Source organism: Myripristis murdjan, chromosome 19, assembly GCF_902150065.1.
Source record: "Myripristis murdjan chromosome 19, fMyrMur1.1, whole genome shotgun sequence".
In the NCBI taxonomy this organism is placed as follows: domain Eukaryota; kingdom Metazoa; phylum Chordata; class Actinopteri; order Holocentriformes; family Holocentridae; genus Myripristis; species Myripristis murdjan.
Window position 1 is genome coordinate 26,238,472 of NC_043998.1, and position 13,167 is coordinate 26,251,638.

General features: G+C 45.5%; 1 protein-coding gene across 1 annotated transcript in view; it reads left to right on the forward strand.

Annotated features, from left to right (window-relative positions):
• The window catches only part of LOC115377926 (pantothenate kinase 3-like), a 16,521-nt gene extending 7,105 nt beyond the window's left edge, over window positions 1-9,416 (forward strand). Inside the window, exons 3-9 of the mRNA XM_030078007.1 lie at window positions 1,434-1,639; window positions 2,874-3,063; window positions 3,158-3,221; window positions 4,081-4,257; window positions 5,288-5,411; window positions 6,059-6,184; window positions 7,994-9,416. Of these exons, the coding sequence (XP_029933867.1) occupies window positions 1,434-1,639; window positions 2,874-3,063; window positions 3,158-3,221; window positions 4,081-4,257; window positions 5,288-5,411; window positions 6,059-6,184; window positions 7,994-8,053 (947 nt within the window). The 3' untranslated portion in view covers window positions 8,054-9,416. The remainder of the gene's footprint in view (window positions 1-1,433; window positions 1,640-2,873; window positions 3,064-3,157; window positions 3,222-4,080; window positions 4,258-5,287; window positions 5,412-6,058; window positions 6,185-7,993) is intronic.
• Window positions 9,417-13,167: the final 3,751 nt, after the last annotated feature.

The window sequence follows — 13,167 nt, forward strand, 5'->3', positions numbered from 1 at the left end:
CATGTTCCTCCACGGCAGACATTTTAAAACCCTCTCCAGCCTTGTCTAACCGGTCTGGACCTTCAGTGCTCGGCCTGCGTGCCTGGACTGTGGAAGCAAACGGCTGGGAGGGTCAACAGTTTGTGTTTGCTCATGCACGTCTTGTGCAGAGAGAGTTAGGGGCCTGAATATGTTGAAACATAACACCTGTTCCACACCTGATGATATCGCCTCGGAAAGCGTCCTGCCAGGATCCAGCAACGTCTCAAACAGGAACCTGGGATCTTGGGTTGTCAGACTTTATTATGGCGCACACTTTCCCTCATCTTTTACCAGACAAAAATGTTTAACGTTTTGGGTAAAATCATCTTTCCCCGACTCCCCCAGACTGAGACCAAATGTTGGACACCATTTTCACCTCTGTATGTCCAGTAATTCGGTTCCTCAGTAGCACTGGCATTCCTGTTTAAAACTTGGGGCTCTGTTCTCTGGTGGTGATGCGAAAATCTTTGGCGCTTCATTGCGACGAAAAACCGCTGGATTTTCCATCAGCCAGGAAACTGAATGACGAACTGAACCACTGGACGTACCGAGGCGAAAATGGTGTCCAGCATCTTATAAACACCTTTAAGCACCTTGGTGGTTGACATCAATCACTTGAATTTATTATCTTTGCCTCTAATGCCTTTATTTCGCTCAGGTGCTTTAAACATGTGACGGAAATGTCAAAGAGAGGCAGACGGTTCTCTGGCTTCACCTGCTGGTGCTTATTGCAAATTTGGATATCTTCATTGAATGTATTTTTTCACGCCACCCTTCCACTCGGTTGCTCACATTGCATTAATTTACGAAGGCAGGTGGAAGACAGGTCGGCCCGCGAGGATCAAGAAAATGACACTGGATTGAAGAAAACTGTTGTGTTGATTAGCGTCGGACACAAGTGGGATTATCTGATCCTCCTGGCAGATTATTTTTTACCTTGTTTGGAGAAAAACAGGATTTGAACTCTGAACTGAAGATGACACTGAATCAGAGTCAGAAGTACTTTATTGATCTCCGAGGGGAAACTGTTGCAGTCGCTCAAATTCTCAAGAGAAGAATTAAATTATAAGAAACAGGAAAAGAGATTAAAATATAAAAGTATGTGCCTTAGAAATTTGTGGAAAAGGTGTGTGCATTATGTGCATTAAGTCTAAATACGTGCATTAATCTCACAAAAATATTATATATAATATGAGAATATGTAAAAAGACTACCTGTATACACCACATACACACAAGGATATTGCACCTTTGAATTGTTGTCAAGGCCTACAGGTGTAAATTATTGCACAGTTTAATGGTTAAACCATAAATAATAAACCCGAAGGAGATTTTTAGCAGTGAACTGGATGTAGCGTCAGTTCCTGTTAGCCCTGTGCTAGCTCGTTAGCGCTAACATCTCTGGTCTCCTAGGCAACACGGGGATCCGGGACGTCCACCTGGAGCTCAGGAAGCTGAAGATTTGCGGACGGACAGGAAACCTGCACTTCATCCGCTTCCCGACGCAGGACATGCTGGCCTTCATCCAGATGGGACGGGACAAAAACTTCTCGTCTCTGCATACCTCGCTGTGCGCCACCGGGGGCGGGGCTTACAAGTTCGAGAACGACTTCAGGACGGTGAGGGTGGCAGAGAGGCACAGAGGGAAAATGTCCTCAACTATAAAGTCTCGCATGGCCGTTTGCCCAGTGGCCCAACGGCGTTTCCTCAGAGCCACGGGACGGCAAATATTGGTTTTTAGTCGCCTGCTGGACGTTTGGCGAACATTTGCCCTGATGACCCTTCCTCTAAGACTTCACTGGCTTTCTTTGGGGGGATGTTTGCAGCTTCAAATGCCTGATTTCACAGCACAGCTTACCCCTCCCAGCTGGAGGATGTACCAGGGTTGGATTCAACCAAACTAAACAAGGAAGGTGTGACAGTGACCTAAAAATCAATATTTGCTGGCCCGAGGCTCTGAGACAACACTGCTGGGCAAACAGACGTGGCTGATGGTGTTTTTTTAGTCCAAAACTGTCCAGTTTTATGAAAGGTGACGTAGGTCAGGAGAGTTTCACTCACCTTTTACCTCTGATGTGGTCAGGGCAAGAAATCTGAGCAGAATCATTCATTATAAACCTGCTGCTGTATCAGAAGCAAGGTTATCATTAATGAAAAAAACAAAATGATAACTACCTGACACTGTGTCGTATGACTGTGTGTCAGAGCCACTGTAAGGGTAATACTCTGAGAAAAAAACAAAATTTTCGAGACATAACTCAGAGACGTTGCTGTGACTTGGGCCGATTCAGAAGAAAACAATCTGCTGATTCTGGGCTAAAATCTGCAGGCCTGAGACACGGCCAGCAGGGGGCAGCACATGTGGAGCCACGGGCACGGAGGAGGAGAAGAAATTATAAGAATTATAATTATAAGAAAAACTGTTTTTATAGCTAAGTTTTTTTCTTGTAATTTTGTGACTGCATAATCTCAGAACTTTGAGGGGTCTTTTTCTCATAAATTTGTGTTTTTTCTCATAAATCATCTACTTTAATCTGGGAAATTCAGAGGTTTTGTTCTCAGATTATTACCCGCCCTAAACCTTGGCGGCTCCATAATCGTTTTTCCCCGTAGTGGCCCTGATATGCTGCTGCAGAGCTGGGTGTCACAAACAGAGGAAATAAACTGATGCAAGATACAAACAGACTCCTTCACAAGTGTTTCTTCACCCAGTGGAAAAGGAACCAAAAGAACCTGAACTTCACGGGTTCTACAGAGTTCCAGGTTGCCCGCTAAAAGTGCAGTTCAAGATCTGTGTTTTCTTTCGCCTGGTTTTTCGGTCAGTGAAGTGAGCGCTCCATGTCTCTGGTGCAGGTAGCCGACCTGCAGCTGTGCAAGCTGGACGAGCTGGACTGCCTGATCCGAGGTCTGCTCTACGTCGACTCCGTCGGCTTCAACGGCCGCCCGGAGTGCTACTACTTCCAGAATCCGTCCGACCCGGAGAACAGCGTCAAGCGGCCGTGCTCGCTGGAGAACCCGTTCCCCATGCTGCTGGTGAACATAGGTGGGATGAAGCGAGCGAGCTCAGGCCGAACAGAACAGAGGCTTCCCTTCTGATCGATCCGCTGGTGTTGATTGGCTCCTTGTTTCTTTGTCAGGTTCTGGTGTTTCCATCCTCGCCGTCTACTCCAAAGACGACTACAAACGAGTGACAGGCACCAGGTAAGGACTGTGTGTTTGTGTGTGATATTTTGTTTATTGTGTAATGTTTGTAAGGGTTCAAATGTCTTCCTTTCGCTCTGTGCATCAGGAGAGGAACTCCTGTTGATTAATTCATCCTAGTATGATGGGATGATAAAAGTCAAGTGATGAAAATATCTGTTTCTCACCATTAATAAATGATCAACTCACTGTGCCGTCGTGTGATTAGTTGACACTGAATAGATCATCAGTTAAATAATGTTAATTCACAGTTACTTCATGGATTTGTTGATGTGCGACTGGGGATGCGTAATAACATCGGCACGTCATCAGTATCAGCTGATATTGGCTTTAAAGTGACAAACAAATGAGACAACAGCTGCAGGAGCGTCTCAGTGCACTTAGTTTGGATCGGGTTCGGGTTCGGGTTGGGCTTAGGGTTAGGGTTAGGGTTTGTGTGTGATGGTGGTTTGTCGGGATTATGAGGGAGAAAAGTTTCCTGCAGAGGCTTTACAGCTCTGTTCCATGTGAGAGCACCAGATGCTAACAAGCACAACCTGAGTGGAACAGAACTAATTAATGTCATAACCACCTGATTCATGCTCTTCACGTCAGACAAATAAAGGCTCATGTGATAATCCCACCTGTTTCCAGCGCTAATCAACTTGTTTCCACAATTTTCTCAAATCAAGTGTCAGTGCTCTGCCTCATTCTGCCTTGTTTCAACACATTTGTATTTGAAACTAGTGAAACTGCATTGAAAACAAGTGGGATTATCTCAGATTATCTCATCTCACTGGAAGATTAAATCACTGGAGATTATGTATGAAAATGAGGATTATGAGTCTGAATGGAAGCTAACGAGTTGCCCCACCCCCAGCCTAGGAGGCGGGACCTTCCTGGGCCTGTGCTGCCTGCTGACCGGCTGCGGCAGCTTCGAGGAGGCTCTGGACATGGCGGCCAGAGGAGACGCCACCAACGTGGACAAACTGGTGCGAGACATTTACGGAGGCGACTACGAACGCTTCGGCCTGCAGGGCTCGGCCGTGGCCTCGAGGTGAGACAGCCAGAGCTGCTGATTATCTGAGCCCTTCTGCTTGATTTGTTTGGTTTCGTGGCGCCGTGGCAACGGGTGGAACTAAAAGGGGCCAATGTCCTGTGATGACAAAAATGCCTAAAAGGGCGTGGCTTAGCAGAAACAGGGTCTCCTTCTTTGTTTTGTAATGGATTCACTCTTTGGTTTAAAGTCTGTGTGAAACAACGCCCTTTACTTTTACTTCTTGCAAAAGAGTGTGCCTTAAAACCTCCACAGTTTTTTGATGAAGCCCGCCGCTCAAGCGCCACTCATCGCATGAACTCATTGTCCCTCCCCAGCATCCTGTTTTAACAGGAAGGTACGGTGACCCTGAGAGCGCAGCACACTGCAGCTGAAGACAACAAACACAAATAGACAAGAAAACACAAGCAAACTGAGAAAACAGTTTCATCAATTTGCATACTTATATTTGTTTTCTCAAGCTCCAGTGCTCTGAGCCCTCAGGGCCACCGTAGGAAATGCAGCCAATTAAGCTGTTGCCCATAGCAGAGCTCATGTAGGAAGCTAACATCAACTCTTCATACTGTGAGCAAAACTCTGTCACTTTATGTGAACTCAGTAAGCCCATAGGTTCTGTACACATGTTGCATTGTTGTTATGACAAGAAAATCCATCCCTTTCATGCAGGACACGGAAACCTTTACTGACCCGGCCGTTCCATCACCACATCAACCAGAAGACATTAAAATTAATTTTTTTCCTCCATGATGACAGTTTGAGTTCATCACGCCAAAACGCGCCTGACACGAGATGTTATTTGAAATGTGTCGCTCAAACCAGTAAGCCTCATGTAGTTGTACTGGCAGAGGAAAAAATACGGCCATGGGTATTTACTGTTTTCCAGAAATACAGATTGAAGTTGCCCCTCGCTTTTTCTAGTCTCTGTTGACATGAGAAACAGCTAGACAGACAGACAGACAGACAGACAGCTAGACAGACAGACAGACAGGCAGACAAGCTGTGTGTTAATCTTGTCTCTCTCTGTCAGCAGCTTTGGCCACATGATAAGCAAAGAGAAGAGAGAGAGCATCAGCAAGGAGGACCTGGCCAGAGCCACGCTGCTCACCATCACCAACAACATCGGATCCATAGCACGCATGTGTGCTGTGAACGAGGTGAACACACGCACACACACACACACACACACACACACACATACACACACACACACACACACACAGAACCTGTGTGTCTGGTGTCTGTGTGCAGCGAGCTTCTTTACAGTGTTGTCTTGCTGAATGGAGATCAAGCAGCATTGTACAGGGCTATCACTGAACACAGAATACACTGCTAACACACACACACACACACGCACACGTGCAAACAAAGAGCATGCTATAAAGTTAGACAGTGAGCTGTAATGTCTGGTTTGTGCCACTAGGGGGCAGCAGACACTATGTGGTCCCATAGAGTGGGAGTTGATCAGACCCTTGGCAGCAGTAGTGGGAGCAGCTGTATTAGCAGCAGTGCCAGTCGCAGTAGAGCTGGTAGTAACAGTAGTAGTAGTATTACTGTAGTAGTAATAGTATTAGTAGTATCCCTTGTTCCCTCACCACACTGCATTATATCTGTTATTTAAGGTATTTTATCATCATCATATCTGTCTAATTGGTTCATACTACATTTCATTTAATACACACATACTTTTATTCTTTCTCCTGTGGTTGTTGTTATTAAATATCATGTGCCCTGTGATGTGGCTGTACTGTGTCTGTGGTGAGCTGCCTTGTAAACCTGATGCATGTCGGGTCATGTGTTTCAGAGGATAGAGCGAGTCGTGTTCGTGGGGAATTTCCTTCGAATCAACACAATTTCCACCAAGCTGCTGGCCTACGCCATGGACTTCTGGTCTAAAGGACAGCTGAAAGCCCTGTTCCTGGAGCATGAGGTTAGACCTGGACCAGACTGGACTGGATTACACCAGAATAGATTACACTAGATTAGACATACCTGGACTAGACTAAGCAAAAGTAGACTTGAACTTCTGGTCTTAGGGCCAGCTGGATGCCCTGTTTGTGCAACAGACAATTAGACCTGGACTAAACTAAACTTAATTTGACAAAACTAAGCTACGCTACACAAAACTAGGCTGGACTAGATTAGATTCATCTAACCTAGACAAGACTAAAGTAAACTAATAATAACAATAATAATAATAGCTGAGTTTTATATTGCGCCTTTCTAAAACCCAAGGTCGCTTACAAGGTCAGGGTAGGAGGGGGCAATAAATGGGGTAGGGAAGAGGGCACACACACACACACACACACACACACACACACACACACACACACACACACACACACAAAAAAAAAACTAGACTAGACTGAACTCTACCATGGACGTCTGGTCTAAGGGACAGCTGAAAGCTCTGGTTCTGGAACATGAGATTAGACCTGGACTAGACTGGACTAGTCTAGACTGCATTACACTAGATTAGACTGGATTACTAAACAAAACTAGACTAAAGTAGACTGAACTAGACTTGACAAAACTAGGCTAGACTAGGCAAGATTTGACTAACCCAGACAACACTAAAATAAACTAGACTAGACTAAACTCTACCATGGACTTCTGGTTTAAAGAACAGCTGAAAGCCCTTTTTCTATAAACAAGGTTAGACCTGGACTAGACTGGACTAAACTAAACTAAACTAAACTAAACTAGACAAGATGAGAGGAGACGCGACAAGACTAGACTAATAAACCTAAAGGAAAGACACTAAACTAGACAAGTCAGTTGCACGAGCTGAGACTTGCTAATGTAACTGAGAGTCCAATTCCTAGAACACAAAGTTAAACCAGGGCTAAACTAAACTAAACTAAACTAAACTAAACCAGACCTGACCACAGTAAACTCCACCAGACTGGACGAGGTACGGCTGGTGTGAAGGGCAAAATCTTTTTAGATTTTCTTGAACTGATTTCAGAACACATAGTTATACCCAGACTAAAGCTGACTAGACTAAACTTGTCCAGACTAAACCTGCAGACTAATCTAACTTAGACGAGACGAGACTAGCCCAGACTAGCCCATGGACTTTCACTTGGAATTCAGTTCAGCTGAAAGCCCAGAAGTAGACGTGGGCTAATTGACGATTGAATTATTTGACTAACCCAGACAAGACTCAAGTAAACTAGACTAGACTAAACTCTGGACCTTAGCTTATGGCTAACGATGCCCCTTGGTTACAACTGGGAATGCTAATGTGCTAAACAAACCAGCTGAGATTTGAGCTGTTTCCCAGCTCAGGCTCCGCCTCCCTCAGAGGTCACATTTGAAGACGACCTACATCACACTGCCCCGATCCAAAACGCCCTCCGGGTGCGGCCCAGATATGCAGCCCTCTTTTCACTGAAATAACATCCCCCCGTATCCCAGAATGCATCGTGCACATTACAGTGGTGGCAAGCGTCGAAAGAGTAAAAAAAACACATTTACGTCTCAAACATTTTAATGTAGGTTAAATGGCGTGATCTGCTGTCATCGCCCTCAAACAGGAGACATCAGCGTCGTAATTCTGTGATCCCAGACTTTGCAGACTCCACTGCTTACAAGCCAAACACTCAAATTTACACACGACTTCAAACGCCAAGGCCTTCACACCCTCTCCTCTCTCTCTCTCTCTCTCTCTCTCTCTCTCTCTCTCTCTCTCTCTCTCTCTCTCTCTCTCTCTCTCTCTCTCTCTCTCCCCCTCCAGGGTTATTTTGGAGCGGTCGGTGCCTTCCTGGAGTTACTGAGGATGCCTGATGACTTTTAAACCCGACCTTTGCGACCCCTAGTGACCTCAGCGACCCCAACAGCCTGAATCCGCCCTGAAAGCCCAGAACCAAACGTACACAGCTGGACCAGAACTGCAGAACACTGTACATAGACACTGTATACTAATCTATATACATATACTTAAAAGCATTATCTATCTGAGATGCTGTTTCATGCTCTGGCCTCTTGGTGGCGCCAACCCTCGGAGGTCTGATAGGAAAATTTCCCCTCCTGCTTCTCTGGCTGCCGCAGTGCATCACACCGCATGAGACCAATCAGATTGCATCTTTTTGATGCGCAACCAATCACATCCGTACCTTGATTTTGCTGTTTTTCATCGGAGGACCGTCGGCAGCTCGCCCACACGCGGCCACCTGGGGTTACCCACAATTCCCTGGTGCAAATGAGGCCTGGAGGATGTAACTGAACTCTGGGGCGAGCTGGAAGATTGGGAGCGTTTGATTTTGTTTAATCGTGCTGTATTATACTACGTACGGGGGGAGCTTGACTGTGCCTCCATGGACGTTTAATGTGGACAGACCTGCAGGTTTGGGGGTGTTTGTTTTTGCCTCCAGGCCAGCCGTGCTGCTCGGCAAGAAAAGGGGCACGGGCGCTGATGTTTCACCATGGAGCGTCCCAGAGATTGCTGGTGCTTGATTTTGGCTCCAGGTCAGCCCTGGTGGGAGGGGAGGGTGCACCCTACATCCTGGCAGTGTTTGATTTGTCTCTGAGGCACAGCAAACTCCACCCGGCTGCTACTCGTAAGCGCAGAAACCTGTGGAACTTGGATGTCAAAATGCTACTGAATTTCAACGGATTGTGGAAGTGTGTGTATGTGTGTGTGTGTGTGTGTGTGTGTGTGTGTGTGTGTGTGTGTGTGTGTGTGTGTGTGCATGGTGTCATTTCCTTTTAATCTCAAAGAAAGATTGTGAGGTTCCGTTTTTAACTTATTGTTTTGGTAATTTTTATTTGTGTAGTTTTCTCACTGGGTTCCTGTAGTTTTTATCAGAAGTGCATCATGTGAACGCAGCAGGCAGGTCCAGTGCCTTGCTCAAGGACACTTTGGCAGAAGGACGTGGCCCCTGCTGAGATGTGGGTCGGTTCCCCGCCCGCTGTCTTCCTGCCTCAGGATGTCTGTCTGACCTGCCTGTCTCCCTGTTGCCTTTTGTGTTTCCTGCCTGCTTATTAATATTGTGTCCTACCTGTCCTCATGCCTTACGTTCTCTTTGTTCTATTTTAAAGCGTCACACCAGTGATTTTCAGTGTTTGGCCCATTTTCTTTACATGTCAGCAAACCATTCTGCAAATAATAATCAAAATGTGAGTTTCTGGTTGAAGCAGCCGCCTTATAAAGTTCTCAACACTCAGAAACCACACAGCTGATGATTGGCTGTGGAAAGCAAAGCGTTTCCCCGCTTAGGGACTATTTTCCCTGGCGGAGGAGGAGGAGGAGGAGGAGGAGGAGGAGGGAGCGTTTCAGTGTGAAAAAGTCCTGAAAAGCCAACAGTGCTGCTGCTTTTAGGAAAACTCCTGTGGAGGACTTTATTGGGCTGATGGAAAACTGGAGTGAAGAAAGTGTGAAGGCTCTGAAAGTTCCTGTTCATATCGTAGTGGAATGAATGGAAACCAGCGGCTGGAGGAAAGGGAGGAGGAGTGATGTGGCAGCTCTGAAATAAATAAAATACTCGCTTTGGGAGGAGAGCAGAGGAACGTTCTGGAGAACATGCAGAGGAACCGGAGCCGGAGTTTAAAAAGACCAGTTTTATGTCTCTGTCCCAGTAGAAGTGGTACAGCCGGATGGATTCTCCACTCCCAGCCCGCCGTGTCTCATCCTGCTAGTTAATAAAGTGTAAATGTGAAGCAGCTCGTTGTGTGTGTGTGAGTGTGTGTGTCTGTTTTTGACTACCAATCAAGGACACACACCACACATAAGACCCAGGGGACGTCTGGTGCAACTGGGGACAAAAGTCGTGTCCCCAGGTGGAAAACACTGCCTTCTGGAGTCAGGGGCTAAGGTTAGGGTTTAGGGTTAGGGTCTCCGGAAAATGAACGTAAGTCTATGTAATGTCCCCTAAATGTGTGTGTGTGTGTGTGTGTGTGTGTGTGTGTGTGTGTGTGTGTGGTTAGGGTTAGGGTTAGGGTTAGACAGGACGTCCTGTCCTCAGGTGACGTAACTCATGATCTCAGGTGACGGAGGACATGTCGTTCTCAGGTGACGTCATGATCTCAGGTGATGTAACTCATGTCCTCAGGTGACGTCATGTCCTCAGGTGATGTCATGTCCTCAGGTGATGTCCTGTCCCCAGGTGATGTCCTGTCCTCAGGTGGCTCCTCCTCCAGCTCAGGTTTCATGTCTCAGTTTATTTAAAGCTCCATATCAGGGTCCCAGTGTTCCCAGTCTGTGTGCAAACAGAGCGTCCACGCCCCCGACTGCACCCTCAGACTGCCTTAAATAATGTTTCAAGTTAATATAGATACACACACACACACACACACACACACACACACACACACACTCAATGTAGTGACTTGGAAACAATTTAAGTTAATTATTTAAATTTAGTATTATTCTGAGAAAATAAGATCCAAGATTAAACTCATAAAAGAATCACAATCTTCTCCTCAGCATCTGCTCTGTGCTGTCGGTTCATTGGCCTTTGGCTTGTGTGTGTGTGTGTGTGTGTGTGTGTGTTGTGTGAGTGTGTGTGTGTGTGTGTGTGTGAGTCTGTGTGTGTTCCTCCCACATGACACCATGTGGCATTCCTGTACCACTCAGAGCTGTCTCTTCCAAACTCCTGCCACCTGAGCCTTGTGTGTGTGTGTGTGTGTGTGTGTGTGTGTGTGTGTGTGTGTGTGTGTGTGTGTATGTGTGTGTGTGTGTGTGCGCACGCCTCATGCATCGATGCCTGTAACTCGTCTGCGGTCCCTGAGGTCGCTGCTCAGACGTGAACTTTCCTCTGGATTTGTGTGTGCGGCGCCGTGTCGCCCCCTGCTGGTCAGACCGGCCTCACACACTCTTCATGTCAGCGAGAAATTCAAATTTACAAGAAAATAAAAACACGAATATTCTCTGAGATTTAAGATAAACATTTATGAGAAAAAAACTCCAAAAAATAGCTTCTTATTTGTATGGCGTTTTTCAAAACATAGCGCAGCATCAAGTTGAGAGCATAACAGGTAAACGATAAGACGCGATAAAACAAAACATACATTAAAGACTAATAAATATTAAAACAAGATAAGAAACAGTAAACTGCTATAAAAGTGAATGAACGGAGGAGTCAGACAGCCCGAGGCTTCATGAAATAAATTCAGTTTTTACTAAATATGATTTTAAATAAATTGCTTTTTTCTTTTTCCTTGTTTGCACGTCTTGGTCTTTAAAATTAATTATGACTGTATAATGTTAGAATGTGGCTGGTTTTAAAGGACAGTGGTTCAAATGGGGTTACGTGCCCCCCCTAGTGGTGCGCTGGAGTACTGCAGCGGGTATGTGTTAAGGAGGACGTTTGTTCGCTCTGAGCGGGAAGACGAGACCAAACAAATCCAGAAAGTGGATCAGTGGTTGAAGCTGGAAACAAGGAGGAAGAAGAGAAGAAGAAGAAGCAGAAACACAAACAAGAGAATCTGCTCAGCATCAGGTTGTTGGTTCACCCTGATGGAGCTGGACTGACCCTCTGACCACAGGAGGCTCAACTGGACCAACTGGACTGACCTTCCTGATCGCCAAAACAAAATTCACTTTGGAACAATTTTCGGACCATATTTGGTGTATCACATTTTTTTGTATCATCACAGTTTCTATTGACTTAACAGAGTGAATCCTTCGAAACCTGAGCAAATTCTCCTGATTTGTTTCATAAAAACGTGAGGAGAAAATTAGCAATAAATTATTGGAAAATTAGGTGTTTTATTTAATCATGATTGCAAACAAAATGACAAAAAATAACCAAACAAAAAAAAAATGAAACTGTGTAAAAAATAAATAAAAATAAAAAATAAATAAAATAATTGAAATTAAATTAAATACTTTAAATTAAAAACCACAAAAGCTAGATTCTACTTATTAAAAGTAAATAAAATATTTATATTTAATATTGATATTTAACCCTGATGTTGCTGAGGACCCACTGGAGGCCCCTCCAGGCCCCCTGGGGGCCCCGGGCCCCAGCTGCTCCACCCACAGGAGAACCAATCATCTGCTTCCTCTGAGCTCAGAGAAACGTGGATCTCCTGAAGCAGCGGCTGCTCGTTTTATTTACAGAGCTGATGCTCTGCTTGGCCTCTGCGGCGCCCCCTGCAGGGGGAACATCTGCATGTCTCCAGTTTCTTAGAGAAACTTTTATTTTCATAAAATAAAATAAAAAAATAAAAATAAAATTAAAAATCATTGTGTTGGGTCATGTAACTTCACTTTGATGTTTTGCAAACATTGTTGAAATAATAAAATGAGCCTAATGTGTGTGTGTGTGTGTGTGTGTGTGTGTGTGTGTGTGTGTGTGTGTGTGTGTGTGCACGCTTCATGCATCTTGCTGCAAATATTTGAACACACACACACACACACACACACACACACACAGCAGGTAGTGTGGGCAATAAAATGATGAAGTGACTGAAAGCTGAAGGTTGACTGTTTATTTTATTCAGCTCATTAGTTCAAACACGTGGCTGCTGCTGCTCTCTCTCTCTCTCTCTGTGTGTGTGTGTGTGTGTGTGTGTGTGTGTGTGTGTGTGCGTTTGTGTGTGCGCGCGCGCGCGTGTGTGTGTGTGTGTTAGCTAATTTAGTGACAAACTTGCATAATGCGCTTTCACGTGTTGGAGGAGGAGAGAGAGGAAGAGGAGGAGTCTGAGCCGCTGGAGGAGGAGGAGGATGAAGAGGAGGAGGGGGAGGGGGAGGGGGACAGGGAGCTGCTGCGTGCGCCACCTGGACTAACGACACATCACTGATATCGGTGATCGATCAGGTATTGATGAGTGAGCAGAGCGGCTGCGGCAGCAGAAGAAGAGAAAGAGGTGAGGAAACTCTTTGATATGGATCTGAGTTCTGTTTTTCTGATGCAGTCTGTGGACACACACACACACACACACACACACACACACACACACACACAC